Genomic DNA, 17,092 nt, shown 5'->3' on the forward strand with positions numbered 1-17,092 from the left:
TTTGATTGGCTGACTGTAGCTCTTGTAAAGAGTCAAAGAGGCCCAGTAAGTAAGGGGCTGCTTCAGGATGGTTGAGCAAACACTTCTGTCAGAAACACATAGTGTCACAAATGTTCACGATACTTTTGCTTTAAAAGTATAAGAATTGTTCTTCTGAATGTTTGCAGGAAGCAGCCAAAAGGGAGTGCAAAAAACCTTGATTATTCCATGATGTTATTTGGATGACTAGAGTAGGGGAGACTCTTTTTTTTGCAGTAAACACATAGATTCTGTTGTAACCAGGTTTTCCAGACTCAGGTCTCTTCTTGCTCTGAAGATATGCCTCTTACATATTCTGTATGCTGCATCTCTGAGATATTGACAGAGACCAAATAGATTTGTATAACATTATAGACAAAATAAGCCTATGACATTCTGGAACTTGGCCCAGGACTGCTTGAGAGAACTCACCCCTTAACTTTATCTTTGTTAAATTAAATAGGTTGAGCTCTTTGAGTCTATCACTACAAGGATTGAGTCCTATGATTCTAATCTCGCACAAATAAGCATACTAAATCTGTTGCTGATGACTGTTTGCACGTTGGTCCTGGGCCCGTAATGTAGCTTGTCATTTCAGATCTTGTTACCTGATATAGTGCACAGAAATCCTGGCATTCATCCTACACCAGAATGATTGTGGAAAACCTATGAAGTCATAATGCAGGATTCCATAGATAAGAAAAATATTTTTCATTTTTCACAGACAGTGATGGTATCAACTGATATGTCCACTCCTGGGATCTGTATCCAGTCCTTGCATAGGTATGTACTTGATGATCTAATAGTATCCTTCAAGCTAGATCATCAGCTGGTTTAAATCAATGTAGCTCCATTGATGTAAATAGAGCTGCACTCTTTTTTTCGTCAGCTGAAAATTAGGCCCTTCAACTATCAATAAAATAAGCATAAAATGAAGAAGTGAAATACACTTAAATTTAAATATCCTGTTGGAGATACTGAATGTTTTCCAGACAAAATTTGTTTGTAGATAATTCTGATAGTGGAACCCTCATAAAATTAGATCTGTTTTAGGCCAAAGTAACCAAATTCCATCCTGCGCAGCATTAATAAATGATGGACTTTTGTATTTCTCAGTTATATACCAGTCCGGATTTCACAGTGTGAATTGTCCTTGGTGGGGGAAACAGACCTGACAGGCTGGTCAAAATCCAAACCTATCTTAGAGTAACTTGTATTCTGCTTGTCAAAAGTCAGATTGTTCAGCCACATGCTTCTTTGTGAAAGTGAATGAGAGGAGGAAATCACATTGTAAATAAGAGAATTTTAGAAAAGAGGACAATGAAATACAAAGCTAGATATGGTGTAATAAACACGTAAGAACAAGTATCAGAGGGGAAGCCATGTTAGTCTGGATCTGTAAAAGCAGCAAAGAGTCCTGTGGCATCTTATAGACTAACAGACATATTGGAGCGTGAGCTTTCATGGGTGAATACCCACTGCATCGGATGCGACGAAGTGGGTATTCACCCAAGAAAGCTCATGCTCCAATATGTCTGTTAGTCTATAAGGTGCCACAGGACTCTTTGCTACATAATAACAGTGTTCAAGCCACCAGATTTAAATACACCCTTAATTTATCCCACTGTGCCAGGATATTGCAGAGCATACAGTATGTTTGATGTTATTTGCAACATTGACAACACATTTTGCTTTTCTCAGACAAGTGTTTGTGCCTTAATTGAAATTTCTTTCTGGTGTTGGTTTGAATTGGGCCTTAGCATTACCTGAAAACAGATATTTTTTAAGCAAGATGACCCTTCCTAATATTAACTTATTATTATTGCTAAGTCCACTCTATTTGTTGTTCAGCACCTGTACTACACAAGGCTAAAATAAGGACAATCACTGCTTCAGGCAGTTTATGGTCTGTAGCCTCAATCCTGTAACTGAGTGCATGATTCACCTTTGTGCCTGCGCGCAGTAGAGTGCATGACTGATGCCAAAACCACAACAGTTCTTTCAAGGATGTTCGTACACAGCATGTTAATCTCTGTAGTGAGTTTTCTTGTTTTAAAAGGAGGAAGCTTTAACCTTTTAGCCTACAGGGCCCGATTCAGGGCTTTGGCCGAGTGAATTTAACAGGAATATTTCCGTTGTCTTCAGAGGGTTTTGGGTTAAGCCCATAACAGCTGACACAATGAGACAAATTTCTCCCTAGTTTAATGTACTGGCTGCATTGGAGTTCCACCTGGCATAAAGATCACTCTGTGCCTTCTAGAACATCATCAGGGCATAACTGACTACTGTTATGAAAATATGGATGTCCTTACACCTCCATATTAGTAATTTACTGCAGTTGTGCACCAGGTGGTTTTTCATTAGACAACTTAGTTGATTTAATTTGAAATTGAAATACTTCGACAGTTCTGTTCAAACTGTAAACTTCATGGCCTGTGGAATTATATTGTAAACTCTATTTGGAGAAATGTGTGTGAGGGGGGATTATAAAAACTTTTTTTTTCTTTCATTACCTCTATCTGCTAAATGGATGTTTTAGGAAGTTAGTAAAGGCAAAACAACAACTGTTACTCCTGGTCTGAAACCTTATGTTGTACGTTACATTTTTTCTAGCCTGAAACTGAACATTTGTATCTAAGTAGGAAATATTGACCCCAATTAAAGACAATACTTGAGCATGGGCTTTCAATGGGTCTGAAATAAGTGTTTAATGTTAAGTGTCTGCTTAAGCACCCACCCTTCCTGAAAAGGGGCCATAGGTAAAACTTGATGTTTTGAATTTTGACTTTTCCAATGGCGATCTCTAAGGCTTGGTCTACACTACCCACTTATGTCAGTATAAAAACAATGAGGAGTCCAGTGACACCTTAAAGACTAACAGACTGTCAGTATATCTACGTTGCTCCAGGGTATGGAAAATCCCTGGTGCTGATTGGAGGGCTTCTCCCGTCGACATAGCTACCACCTCTCGGGGAGGTGGGGTACCTACTCTGACATGAGAAGCTCTCCGGTCACCATAGGTAGCGTCTTCACTAACCCTTATAGCAGTGCAGCTGCACAGTACAGCTGAGCCCCTGCAATGTTGTAGGTGTAGACAAGCCCTCAGCTGCAGCAAGAGTGCCTTGCCTCTTCCCTGGTTTTCCCATGTGTTTTCAATATATCTAGGAAGCAAACTCAAAGGTAAAGGATCTATGTCTGTCCTATTAATTATGCCAGACTCCCAACATGTTAATGGGTGCAAAGGGCAGGATTGATATTCAATCTACAAAGACATCAACATTTTCCCTCCAGTGACCAATGAGTGTTGGGCATTGTCATCCTTTAAAATGTACGCGAATAGGGCAAGATGAATGTTCTATTCAAAGTGCATAAACAATGCCCTCTTATGGCAAAACTTAGGTCTCCCCAAAATTCAGCTTTCTGAGGTCATTCCAATTCTGATTTCACATTCCAGTAAACTAAATAAACTTTACAGGAAAAAAAATGAAGAAAAAGTCAAATATGCTGTGCATTGCATAACAGTAATAAGTGATAACATGCACAAATCCCTACTTTTTTCCACTTATTTGAAATCTGTGAAGAAAACCAAAGTATTATAACTACTACTTGTCTAGATAGGATGGAAAACTCTTTCTATGGCTTCTTGATCAGCATTCTGGGCCAACTGAGCAAGGTTTGTTTTTGCAGAGGAAATGGGAAGGTTTATATAAATACTTTAATGGTTCCTAAAAACAAACTACTATTACTGATTCTGGAGATGTTCAGAAGGTAAATAAACTATGAGGAGTAAATAAAAAAAATGTGCTGAAATCCTAACATAAAATACATTTATATCTAATTGCATTAGAGCTCCTTTACAGTATGTTGCAATAGCTTTGGTTTTCCACAAACAAATTTTAACCTTTTAGAAATGTTGATGTTACAGGAAAAAGCCTTTAAGAAACATTTCTTATCTGTCCTGTCTTTTGCTTTTCTTCCTACTGACACTGAATAACTGATTCTTACTGATGAAGGTGTAACCAAGGAAAGGATATTGTACTCTGGCTGCCGTCCAAAATATAGATTATTTTTTGTCTTTTTGGCATAAATCAACCTGCTGTTAATAAATACATATCAATGTTCAGTTAACAGCTGTTCTGGGGAGAGGGAGAGAGAGATGGCGGGGCGGGGAGACAAATATTTAATGAAGTGCTTATATTGTGTGCGTGTGGCGGGGGGGAGGAGGGGAATTAAAAGTAGACTCACTCAATTGAGATTCTTTGAACAGGAAGCCAAGGCCTAATTTAAAGCTGCAGAAATTTCTCATTGTATTAGAGAACTCTGAAGCTTAATTCATAATGATACCATGGATCCAATGCTAGATTCCTTATGCACCAAATCTACTGAAGTCAATGTTAAGTTTGAGCAAGCAAGAAATGCAGGATTAGACAATAGATGTCATCTTACTACACAACAATGGATAAATGAATGTTTTATGTCAGACTCTTTGGACTTATTGAGTCCTCATTCAGTTAATAAAACAACCCTTGAGGCAAATGGAAGTTTTGCCTGGATATAGCTTGTGGTATATGGGCTACCGCCATTCCTAGTTCATTTTAAATATTAGCCTATACCCCTTCTGGTGTCCTAGGGCCAAAAACAATGCCTATTCAAGTGACTGGAGATACTCCCATTAACTTCAGTGGACACTGGATCTAGCCTCAAAGGCTTGCATTGTACAGGATCAAAGCATGCTCACTTTACTCATGCAAGAAGTACCAATGGAGCCCATGGGACTAGTTTGCTCAAGTAGAATTCAATAATTTGCTATCCTGCAAAAATGATTTGAACTATCTTTCAAAGTATCTATTGCATTGAGGGCCTGGTGGAATAAAAGAAATAACTGTCCCTCTCACACATCAGCATTCAAAGACATTTTTATAAATATGTATAAGGAGAGAGAAAGAGCAATCACATTAATGTACAACACATACAGCATTTGAAGTTTATCTTGTCTGGTGCCTTGGAAGAACTCAGTGGGTTCAGAACAATACAGCAATGAAGAGATCAAAACTGAAGCTGCAACATCCATAAAATACAATTTGAATAATGCTTTTATTCCAAAGACAAACCTTGATACATACCAAACAATACAGGATCCTTCTTAAGGAATGTAAAAGGACACATTATGATAATCTGCTGGGAACAAAGAATGTCCTCCAGATTTCAAGTACTGAGGCAAATTCTTCCGTCAGTTTCTTTGATGTAAAAAGAATAACTCAAATGCCATAGAGACTGAAAGCTTTGCATCACGCCCTTAATGAAGTTAATCTGGAGTTGCACAACTGTAACTGTGAGCAGATTTTGGCAATTATATTCTTCCTGCTGCTTAAATTCCTTACAGAAAACTTAACAGCATGAGAACTCCACCCTGGTGTGTGCTGGGCACAGGGGCAACCAGGGGGCCATGACCCCATCACTTTTAAAAGTGGGAGGGCTATGCCGTAAGGAGAAGTGACAGGGGGAAGGGAGAGGAGTGAGCAGAGAGCTGGGTCTTGGGGAGAAGGGGTGGCGCAAGGGAGGGAGTTCAGGGGGATGGGGGGCATGGGGGTGGGGCCTCAGGTGGGTGGGCCCACAGCTTGGGCCCTGATGGCCCCCCACTTTTAGGGAGCTTGCGCCACTCGTGGTTGGGCAGTAATCAAACAAGCCCCTCTCCATTGGCCGCCCCAAGCACCTGCTTGCTGTGCTGGTGTCTGGAGCTGGCCCTGGACCTGGTACACAGACAGTGAAAGGAACCAAAGGTGGCCTTTCCCAATCAAAATGAGAAGGAAGGTGGGGAAAGGCAGAGAGTGGGGCTGAGGCCTGAGGCAACCGTGCTTGTTATATTAAGGTAGAGGAAAGCGTTCTCTATTCAGGTGTTTAGGAGTGTGTTTCAAACCAAAAATGAATTGAAAACAATTCACAAGTCCTTTTAAACATAAGTGGCTGAAAATGTTCTATAACTATTGATAGTTGCAAAATAATGTTGGAATAGTTGCACCAAAAAATCCCCTTCATACAGAGTGATAATATTCCCTTTGGGGTGGCTCGGCCTTCTGTGGTATGGTCTAGTGAACAGGGCACTATGCTGGCACTTGGGAAATTTGGGATCTATTTCCAGTTCTGGCACTGATCTGTTATGTGACCTCAGGCAAGTCACCACAATGCTCTGTGCACCTATTTTCCTTCTCACCCTTTCTGTCTTGTCTATTTAGTTCATAAGCTCCTCCATGAACTGCCTGTCTCGCTCCCAGCACAATGGGGTCCAGATATTAGTTGAGGACTCAAAATACCTCCATAATACAAATACTGTATCTTTTGTATTCCTCCACCACCATATTCTGAATACTTTCTTAGTTCCTCCTTTAGTCAAGAGCCATCTCTGGTGTGCCCTCGTTATTCAAATCCTTCTTAATTTAACCACCAGCAAAGGAGTGCTAACTTATTAGGTCTGTTAAAAAACACAAACCCAATCACATTCAGAGCCACCACATACATCAGCAGTGGCTGTATCCTCATAGTCTCCTGCACTCTCGGGAATAAGAAGTTGAATGACACTGGATCTTGCTGCCTTCAGGAAAAAAAACCCTTTGACACAGCTTTATCACACCACAAATAGATATATTTCACACGCTGCAAATCTCTCCTGGCTGGGGAAGAAAGGACAGAACCGATGGGAGATCAGTTCTGAACCGTCCACCTGATGATCCCGTATTTCAGTGAGGAGCTCTGATGCTCCACTGATGTGTGAGCAATAATAGAGAGGGAAGCTGACCTCACTCACTCTTGTCACTTAGGCTCTGGCCACTGGCGGGATATGCAATTGTTTTTCGTTTTACTGCCAGCAACGGATTGTGCTTGATGGTAATTTTACTGTGTCTTTATCAGCTAATGATTGTGTCTTTTATCATAGCTGGCATTTGATCTAATCTGATTTGAGAGTCAGTGTTTATGTTAGAACGGAAACTGATTGCTGCACCTCTTGATATTCTTAATAGCTTCTTTCCTGCCGATCCAATCCAATTATACCACTTGTAATTCAGCCACCTGCTTCTTACCACTACCCTGTCCTCCTTTTCTCCATCACCACCTTTCTGCTTCTACTCTGCATCATCATCCCCTAAAACAGTATTGCCCTTCACCCATTCTGCTGGTCTCCTTTAACCCTTTCACCACCTTTATTCCATTTTGCAAACATAATCAATTCTAAATGATAACGAAGAGTGGGGCCCCATTGTTTTACGCACTGTACAAACAGAGAATAAGTGGCAGTCTTGCCCCCAAAGCGTTTACAACTTAAATAGACAAGACAGAGTAAAGAAAAGGGATATAACTTGTATGTTCTACCCTTGCCCTCCCCTTCTACCTATCCCCTTATTATTTGCTGCTATCATTAGGTGTGGTATGCCTTAAATTGCCCTTTGATTCTGCATGGGTGAAACCTTGGACCTAAGTCAGCAGGTTCTCAGCATGCTCGGTGCGGACATGAGGGTTTGCCCAGACAGATCTCTTAGTAGGAATTAGGACCTTAGACTATGAATAATCTGAGGCAAGGATCAAGATGTGATTCTGTTCTGACATAGATAATAATGAACCTGGAGTAACTCCATTCAAGTCCGCAGTGTTGTACCATGGTAAACGTGGTGTATGTGAGATCGCAAGTGGGCTTTAAAGCAGCTACCATGCAGTGTGGATGATATAAATCATCAATACTGATCTGCAGAATCGGGCCCCTGTTCAGACATTTGTATCTCTGTGTTTGGCTTTAAAATCCTCAGCCAGGAAAGCAAGCGTGTTGCATACCTTTCATTTCGCTCAGAGGCCTGCTTCATTCCAGTAACTACTCCAACCCCACCTCATAGTTTGGAAAAGTAATTTCCATTCCACTGTCTGAGCTTGACACTAACAAATGCTATTTAGTGCAATACAGTTAAAATACAACTTTAACCATTTCACTCATTGCAGATGTGTGGAGTTTTAAAATATGGTGTGAAGTTAACGATTAACTGTTAATCAGCTCGTTCCTCCTCTCTCTCACACGCACACAATGAATAAAGCAAGTAAATAAATATAGCATGGTTGTTCACACTTAGATTTGCATTTTGATTTCTGAAATAAGCGTAGTTCCCCTTTCATAACAAGATTACACCTCCCTGATTAAAGTTCTGTGTTCAGATCTCTTCTTATAGTTCATTTGTTGCTTTATGAACCCAGAGTCCTCAAGGGAGTGTCAGAAATCCATGTACTTTTCCTGCATGCTACATCTGATATTTGGATCTCTAACTGTGCTAACATTTTTTTAAAAAGAACACAGGTAGCCACATGGATCCTTTGTGTCCACACGTGAAAATCCTGAGATGTGCAACTGACTCCAGCTAAGGCTAAGAGCAACTTACATTTGAAAATTTTCCTCAGTTCCCTTTTACCAAAGGTATAATGGGGTAGGCTGGTGTATTGATGATCCTGGTTGGTCACATTTTTTGTGGGTTTTTCTTTGTGTGGTTAAAATTAACATTTTGGGGGGCAAAAATCTAGGTGGCATTTCCTGAATTCAGCCCTCCCCTCCTGTTTTAGAAGAGCATTACTAAAGTGCTCCCCTGAAGTGTTGCTGTAACAATGCTCCCTTCTGGAGTCTGCACTGCATAGATTTGGGCATAGAGCAGACTCACTTGGAAGAATGGCAATCTTAGCTCAGAAGTGTCTGGGTCTGCAGGTCAGGCTGATTGTACAGGGGTACTCCCAAAAGAGTTCAGGGAAATCTTGCACAGAGCATGTCTACATGTCTACACGATGTGCCAGAGCCTCATCTGAGAATCTGATAACGCTTGTATTTTAATACATGGGTTTTTAAAACACCTTGGGTAACATTTGCAAAAGTACCTAAGTCCCATTGAAGGGGAGACTTTCTCTGAACAGGATTTAGGCATGTCTATCACTTAGGTGCTTTTGAAAATTTTACCCTGGTCAAAATATTTGGAGCTATCTACACAACCTTTATTTTTAATATTCATAACACTCATCTAGCTGGGTCTAATCAGTGCTATCATCTGCCCCTGTTATAAACTCCATTCTCACCCCATTTAAAGGTTTAAAGAGAAAGGCACTCTTACAAGAATCAGATTTTGCACCAATTTTTTCCTCCCAATCAAATGTTTAGTTTTTCCTCCCTGTCCTCTTCCCCTCTGTATGGCGACCTCTGCTGGGTTTTAATATGTTGTAATCCCTCTCCAGCAAGTGCTGTTAATCTCAGCGCTGAGACCCAGTCCCCGAGCCTTTATACGTCTGGCTCTTGACAGAATTGCATTTTTAACATGAACATCAAAGCACGTTGTGTGACTCTGACTTGGAGTCCTCTCCTTGGCTTGAACCACTTCGGTTTGCAGGATCTGAACGCTCACAATAACCTTTCTATGTAAGGTTGTAGTGCGGAATAAATTCCTTTGAGGCAGGTAGGGTGGAGTTAAAGGAGTGTTAGCCGGGAGGAGGAAGAAAAGAAGAAAGTCCGTTTGTAGAGGGGTCACAGACAATACTCGCTGCAGGGTGCAGAGGAGATAGTAATAGGAAACAATAGCCGTCATAAACAGAACAGGGATTGTTCTCTAATTCAAAGGTAGCTCGGCTCACGGGCATGCTGTGGAAACTAAACTTGGCTATTTCTTTGGCATGCGTGTATAAGGAGTGTCCTGGAGAATCAGCCCTGGAATCCTGCACAGAAAAATATTTTCCTTAAAAGGATTTAATCATTTTTTTCCACTTAAAAAGCATGGTGCAGTTCCATATTTATGACCAAAGTGGGTCTGCCTGCTTTCCAAGTACTGTACGAAACCCACTTGAGCCACCCTGCTAGGCACTGACTCCTCTACAGGCAGCGTGAAGCAAACTGATTTTGTGAGCTGGCATCTTTATGTTGCACAATCCAGGATTTCTTTCCCTGACTTCACCTCTCTGCGTTTCGGCGCCTTTCCCTGTTACTGTCTCTCCCTCTCTCCCTCTCCCTTTCTTTCTGTGTCTCACTCTCTTCCTTATGGGTGTGGCCTCTACAATATTTATGAGATCGGCCCCGATTTGCTCAGCTAATGATGTATTCCAGCCTTGGGTTAGCTGCCTCTGTAAAGCGGTTGCTGGGAGGGCAGTAGGACCAGAGGGAGTGGTGACTGTAATTGGAAACCAAAGCTTTCACCGGCAGAGCTCAGCTACTTTCCATTCACTCTTAGGTGCTTAATTAAGGAATGGGGAGAAGAGCTCCCGGTGCCTGATAGCAATAAGGATTATTTTACAAAGAAACTAGGAGTACGTTTGCAACTGCCAGGAGGAAAAGGTTTTCTGCGATGAGCCAGGTTTGGAATTAAAGTGTTCTGGTAAAAGGAGCGGATAGAAATTTGATGGCATTGCGCTGCTGATCCCTTCAGTCAGTAGCTGGGTAAGCATGATTGAAAGTTCTCTTTCACCACTGTCATAGATGTGAAAAGTGATTGCTGAATTTTGCCACAGCTCATCGTTAATTACAATGCTGTTTTTTTCCCAACTGCATAATCCTTATTTTTCTTGCAGTGGGTGATTTGACGTGCAGAGAGTAATTCTGGAATTCCGCCTTGAGCATATGACACCTGCACGACGCTTTACTGTGAAGTTACACACGACTTTTTCTAAAGCAGTGGAGCATTTCTTGGAGGGGGGGGGAACTCCACGTGAATGTAACTTTCCCTCTTTACTTTAACAAGTTTGTTTTTCACGCTCTGAAAACAGGAACGCACAGTGAGAAATGAAACTATTTCTTGTGTCTGTGCTAAAGGGGAGCGCTTGTCAGATTTCAGTGCGGTTGCTTGCCGGTAAAGATCATGTGCTCGGAATACGTTGAGTTTACTTATTGTTATGACTTTCCAGAGAGAAATACAGAACTGGGATTTTAGCCCAAACTGGGGATTTTAAACTGAAATGAGTTTGTGTTCAACTGCCAAGGGGCCCTAAGATTCCTAAAATTGAACATATTTCCATCCTCTCACTCACATGTCAGAGAAGGCTGTAATAACAAAGCCCTGAGATACCTTTATGGCAGCAACATGCCTTTATTATCCATACCTAACAGGGCAGGGAGCGTGCAGTATATTGTTTGGATCTCCTATTGCTTGTCACGTTTGTGGAACAGTGGAAATTTGCAATGCAAGCAGTGAAGTATAGCAGTATTTCACCCATAAAACGGATGAAATTAGATTTGGCTAGGAAGGTGGAAGGAGAAGGGAAAGAGGGATGAAGGGTTTTTTGTTTTGTAATTTTTGACCGTTCCTCCCAATATGATTTAGCAGAACCCTCTTTTACCCTCTTTTCCTCCCCATCTGTATTGCAAAGCAGGCACAGTACTACTACTGTAGAACACTAATCCCATTGCATCGGTTAAAATCACATGTCTGGTATGATTGGCCATTTGTTTTGGCCCGACAAGGCAATTTTATCAGGATGTAATGGCATTTCTGTGTTTTGAAGAAGGTTATGCAGAAGGCTATCCCAGGGGCTAGTGGTAGGGTATTGAATTTAAAACCCACAAAGCAGCGTTAATATTGGAATTGGTGCAGCTTGTTTAAAAATTATTTTTGGCAAAGGCTACACAAGTATAATTGTATTAATTTTTACAGGTTTGTTGACTAACTGGGGATGTTCCAAAATGGGTTGTTTCCTTTTGTATTTCAGATCTGTGTTTGGTAAATTGCCCGCATCCATGGTTTCCTCAGTTAGCAGAGAAACACCACAATACCTGATCTTGATGCATTAGTCAGCTCCAGATCAGCTGCAAGGGGTTAACACTGCTGAACTAGTCTGACTGTTGTAGAAACTCTCTCCCTCTCCCCCCCCCCCACAACCCCAGTTTAGTATAGAATTCTGGTGCAGATTGTAGCTCTTTTTAAAAAGATTTACAGTAAGTGAATATTGGATGACTGAAGCGTGGTAATGAGGCACTGAGCCTTTCACCTCTGAGTCAACTGTGAATCCAATCCAAATTGGAACTGATTTGAAGTTGTCATTATCTGACAGCTGTTTACTGCCCTATATGAAACTAGTTGGAAGTTAGAGCCAGTTCTTTTAGGACAGATGTTGGTCTCACCAGAGAGGGCAAGGACTGAATGGACACAGATACAAACTACTCCACATTGCACCTCAACTATACTCTAGCAGGATCACCTCTAAGGGTGAAGACAGTAGCTCTGGTATTAGCATAGTCCAGGTAATGACAGTTCTCAGGGTAAACAAAAACTTTCAGTCCCTGATGTTATTACTCTGTGGGAATTCTTAGACACTAAGGGCCACATCCTGCAAGGTGCTGAGTGCCCTTGCCTCCTATTGAATCAGTGTAACCTCTTTATGATAGCACACTCAGAAGCACTGAATAGCCCACAGAAGAGGGGTTGTTCTTATTAAAAAGGTAGCCAGAAGTTGGTATAATAAGAATGGGGTTAGGAATCAGTATATATGGAGTCAATAGACTTGGGAGCTAATTCCCTACTCCATTGCACCAGTTTTATGCTGGTGTAAATCCATTGATATCAAAGGAGGTACACTGATGTAAAATGGGTGCAGCTGAATCAATGAGGAATCAGAGCCTAGTTGTGTGTGACCATAGGAAGGTCCCTTAATCTCTCTAAGCCTCCATTTCTGTATCCGTAAAATGGGGCTAGTTATACTTGCCTGTTTCTCAGGCTGTATCCATTAGCCTTTGGAAAGTGGTTTGAGATGCACAAATGGGAGGTTGTAGAAGTGCTAAGTCTTAGTGCTTAGCTTTGAATAAGATTTTATTTTATGAGCTCCCATTGACTCCACTAGTCTTTGAATCAGGCCCTATATGAGCCACTGTGGAATTAGAAAAGCAGCATGTTCATAGTATTCTTCCTTGAAAAGCTACTCAGAAAGGTGAGCTCTCTCAGATATGCAAATACACCCACCAGGGTTATGTGAAGGGAGTGAAGCAATGGACTGAGCAGAGTATTTATATATCATATAGTATGAAGTATTCCTATTATAAAACACACATCTGGGACTAAACTCCCTGAATGGGATTATCCTAAGCAACAGTTGATGAATGTTAGGTGTAAAGAGTGAGGGTGAAATCCTGGCCCTGTTGAAGTCAATGGTAGTTTTGCCATTGACTTAATGAGGCCAGTATTTCACTTTGTCCTTTTTGTTGTTTCTTATATACTAGAAAATACACTATTTGAAAAAAACAACAAAAAGTCAAGGGCTCTCTGGAGCAGGCCCGAAGTTTAAAAATGGTATCGATTAAACATGATGTACAGTATGGAAAGAGGTCTAAAAATATCAACCAGCTTTTATTCATGAAACATTATATCCTGTCCTTGCTTTGCTCTGCCTTGACATTTAGCATAATTATTTTTCCAGCAGGTGGAATTGTCCTTATTGAAATAAACTGGGTCTAATCCTGCAGTCTTTACTCATCTAAAACTTTATCTCTATGCGTCCTAAGTAGAATGCTTACAGTTCTTTTAGTGCCAACACAGAACGTATCCAGACAAAACATTTTCAGATTTAAAAAGAAAAAGCAGAAGTGTCATATATTATAGCTTCAATCTGGCAAAGCTCTCTGACACCTACTGTTCTGTACTGTTGATTTTGGGCCACACAATTTATATAATGTAAAATTAGTAATGGGCTCTCTCTTTTTTCTTTTTTTTTCTTTAGGTTTTATTTCTTGGATATTAAGTTTCACATCTGAAGATATGGCACTTCTAGCAGTCCCCGTGTTGATTGGGATGTTTATTTACTCTAGCACTGTAAAAGGATCCTCACAGCCTCAGGCCAGGGTGTTCTTAACATTCAATGGTAAGAAAGCAGATAAACATTCCTAAGCAAATGTTATTGTAGAACATTTTCTTCTTTTCATTCAATCCAATACCTTAGTAATAAATAAGGTGATGGCTTCTAAATGCGTGTCCACATAATTGTTGTGTTTTTTAATTATTTGTAATATTGTAGTGCCGAAAAGCCCAATGCTGAGGTTAACTCTTACACAGAGGCTAGTATTAGCAGTAATTACAGGCACAAATTCATTGGGGCTTATTTTTCTTCTTTTCTTTTCTTTTTAAAACTGTGTGATTATGGCGTAGGCAAAATTAACGCATGTATTCCTCTCCTTAATGTTTGTATTTTTAAATGTAATTATTACAGTGCGTATTGCAATGTATAAAGTACATGGCCAACAATTGCAAAAGAGATCAGTGATTCTGGTTGCCTCCATTTTTTTGGTGCCCATCTAGAGATACCTTTAAAGAGACTAGATTTTGCGAAAAGACTGAGGACTCACCATCTGAAAATCAGGCCTTTTTAAGGGATCTTCATTTGGGCATAAAAAATCACCTGCCATTTTGTACTCTCTTGGTTTTGAGTGTATTGTATATACACTAAGTAGTGGGTATGCTTATGAAATTTAAATTCACATGGGATCAAATGACTGATGCCCATATATTGTAAACAGACTATTAAAATGCTTGTTTTCAAAATGTTTGCATAGTTCACTTCTAAAACGTCCTTTGTTTAAAATGCTGAGCGGTACTTTTTCATAATAGGATGTAAACGTTTTAAAACGCTGCATTTAATTGCAAAACCGGACCTCATTGCATGCTGGCTGCTAGCATTTATGGTGGTGATTCCATGTGTTACTGTAGTAATTTTTTCCCCTCCGTGTATTTGTATGAGAATTTCCTGGAGGTTTTGACAAATGCTGGGCTTAAATGAAAAGAATCGAATGCTGCAAAATATGCTTTGAATTGATGTTTTCTGCATATGCTGTTCCAGGGCTGGAATGGAAATTTGTGAGATTACACTTTTCATGAAATTTAGCAGGAATTCAAGCCTCAGGCCAAGCTATTTTGACAGACTTATCTCTCAGCCCACACTGCTCAGGGTCCAAACCACTTGCAAGTGTGACTAAGTCATCTAGCCCATTGTCGAAGAAAAACTAAGTTCTCGCTTTTATTGTTTGGGTGCAGCAAAATCAAATTCTTTAATTTCTCCAGTAATTACCATGGAGGGAGAGAGTGCCATAGGACACAGGGTCACCCCAGTCCTGGACAGGTCTCTCAACTGGTAAACAATCACAGCAAGCCTTTATACCTTTTACAGACAATTTCTAACAATAATACAGACAGTAAAAAGCAACAACTACATTTTGTTTATACATAGCAAAAAGGCTTATCTTATTTGTCTCAATCCTAGAAAAAGCAAGCCTGCATTTTGGTTAGTGATTGCAAGGTCGTAATAACTTTGTACACAGTTCCTGTCCTGTCGCCTCGCACTATCTTTGCTCCTACAAGTCTTACGTCATTAAGGTTACAGTATGGCCTGACTCTTGCTAACTAACATTCATTAAGATCTCTTCAAATCCTTGTTAATTATTTACTGGCTTCCACACCATAATAAAGAAATACAAGAAGAATAAGTGGGAAAGGTAACTCAGCCCGTCAGGAGCTATTTGTGTTTTTATGACTGACCCCATTTATTCTATTATTGCTTCAATCACCCAAATGTCTGGAAAGCTGTTGCACTTGCTTTATTATTTTTTGTCTGAAACTGTGAGCCCAGTCACCTCTCCAGATATAGGTGCCCTCTGGGCCTATCAATTCCATTGAATTAATATTAGTAACTATTTGGCACTTAATATTCAGATCCCTCTCCCTTATACAGATGCTGGGCTTTGGCCTGTCTTTGAATCACATGGAGCAGCTCCTGCCTGCATTGGGGCAGTTTTGCATTGGTCTCCTGGTGCACGGCTACCCTGAAGCTGGCAGGTCTTGACACTTGAAAATAATTCCCCCCACCCCACCCCATGCAGGGAAATCCTTGGCTGGCATAGAGTCACCTTAGTGATTCCTACACCGTTCTACCACCAGGACTTTAGTGTAGTTGGTATGGCACAGAGAAAGTGGGTGTGACCAGAGTGTGTCTAGTATAAATTAGAGCAACCCCTAATTTCGGTGGTTGTAAGTTCCTCCCTGGGATCAAGCTGGTGACCTCAATGCCAGTTAATGGGCTGCATAGTGATTGTAAGTCTCTCCTCTCTTCTAGGCAATGATAAATGCACAAGGGATAGATCAAAGGATCTGTTTTCTTCGTTTTTTATATTTCCCTTCTTTCCCTCACAGGAGGTGGGGAAGTAGGTCTGTCAGGATTCTCCACCCCACTCTCTATTTTTTTTCCACTGGCCCAAAGATTCCATATGATGGTAACCCTATTTCTGGTGGCAGAATTCCCCCCCAAAACTGGTAATATCCAGAGAAACACATGGTAAATGTTAAGTATAATGAATGTCTTTTCCGTCTCTAATAGTCCTAATTCCATCCTGGAAAAACAGAGTGTAGAGGTAAATTCTACACTTAATAGGTCATTTCCACTTCTAATTTCCATGATTCTGAGATTTTAGGGTGGCAGCCAGTATATCAGGGAAGGTATTATTGGAAAGAAGCCCACACAAAGAGGAATGATTGCAATGTATTGTACATTGTACAGTAATAGGTGCTGAACACAATGGGCCAGATCCCCACTGAATGTAAATTGGCATTGGTGTTAAGGTAACTATTTTGGTGCTGAGACACACAGTGGCTACCTGGAAGAGCAGAGAATGTTTAAGCTTTGAGTCCGTATTCCTCACTACTGAGTCTAACCTCCCAGGCTGTCAAACTTTAGCAAACTCTGACCCCAGGCTCAGTCTGGACAGAGGCAAAGCCTGCTATGAGTGTGTGGTGCTGCTCTAGCCAGAGCAATAACAGGCTTATACAAACCAGACCACACTATTTTTCACATTCAGTAGCACAGAAAATAGCCTACCTGTCCCTAATTTGAGAACATTGAGTAGGGCATCTTAAGCGGAAGCTCCTGTTCAGACTTTTACAGATCTCAACTGGATGAGCTAGCAAGCACAGGAGGAATGGGCCTGCAGTTTGGATGTTAGCCTGAGACTCAGGAGAGCTGAGTTCCATTCCCTGGTTTGCCACAGTTGTCCTGGAGCCTGTCACTTCGTCTCTCTGTGCCTCAGCTGCCCATCTGCAAAGGGGGG

The 17,092-nt window shown here is 40.9% G+C and overlaps 1 protein-coding gene across 2 annotated transcripts in view; it reads left to right on the forward strand.

Moving 5' to 3' along the window:
- The first annotated feature begins 759 nt into the window (after positions 1-759).
- Positions 760-17,092, forward strand: part of SEMA3C (semaphorin 3C) — a 163,793-nt gene continuing 147,460 nt past the window's right edge. Inside the window, exons 1-2 of one of the 2 annotated variants that reach the window (XM_044987190.1) lie at positions 760-801; positions 13,723-13,863. In XM_044987190.1, the coding sequence (XP_044843125.1) occupies positions 13,761-13,863 (103 nt within the window). In that variant the 5' untranslated portion in view covers positions 760-801; positions 13,723-13,760. Of the gene's footprint in view, positions 802-10,169; positions 10,457-13,722; positions 13,864-17,092 lie in introns of those variants that run through there. The other variant, XM_044987180.1, reaches the window with a different exon arrangement.

This window comes from Mauremys mutica, chromosome 1 (assembly GCF_020497125.1).
Source record: "Mauremys mutica isolate MM-2020 ecotype Southern chromosome 1, ASM2049712v1, whole genome shotgun sequence".
Lineage (NCBI taxonomy): Eukaryota > Metazoa > Chordata > Testudines > Geoemydidae > Mauremys > Mauremys mutica.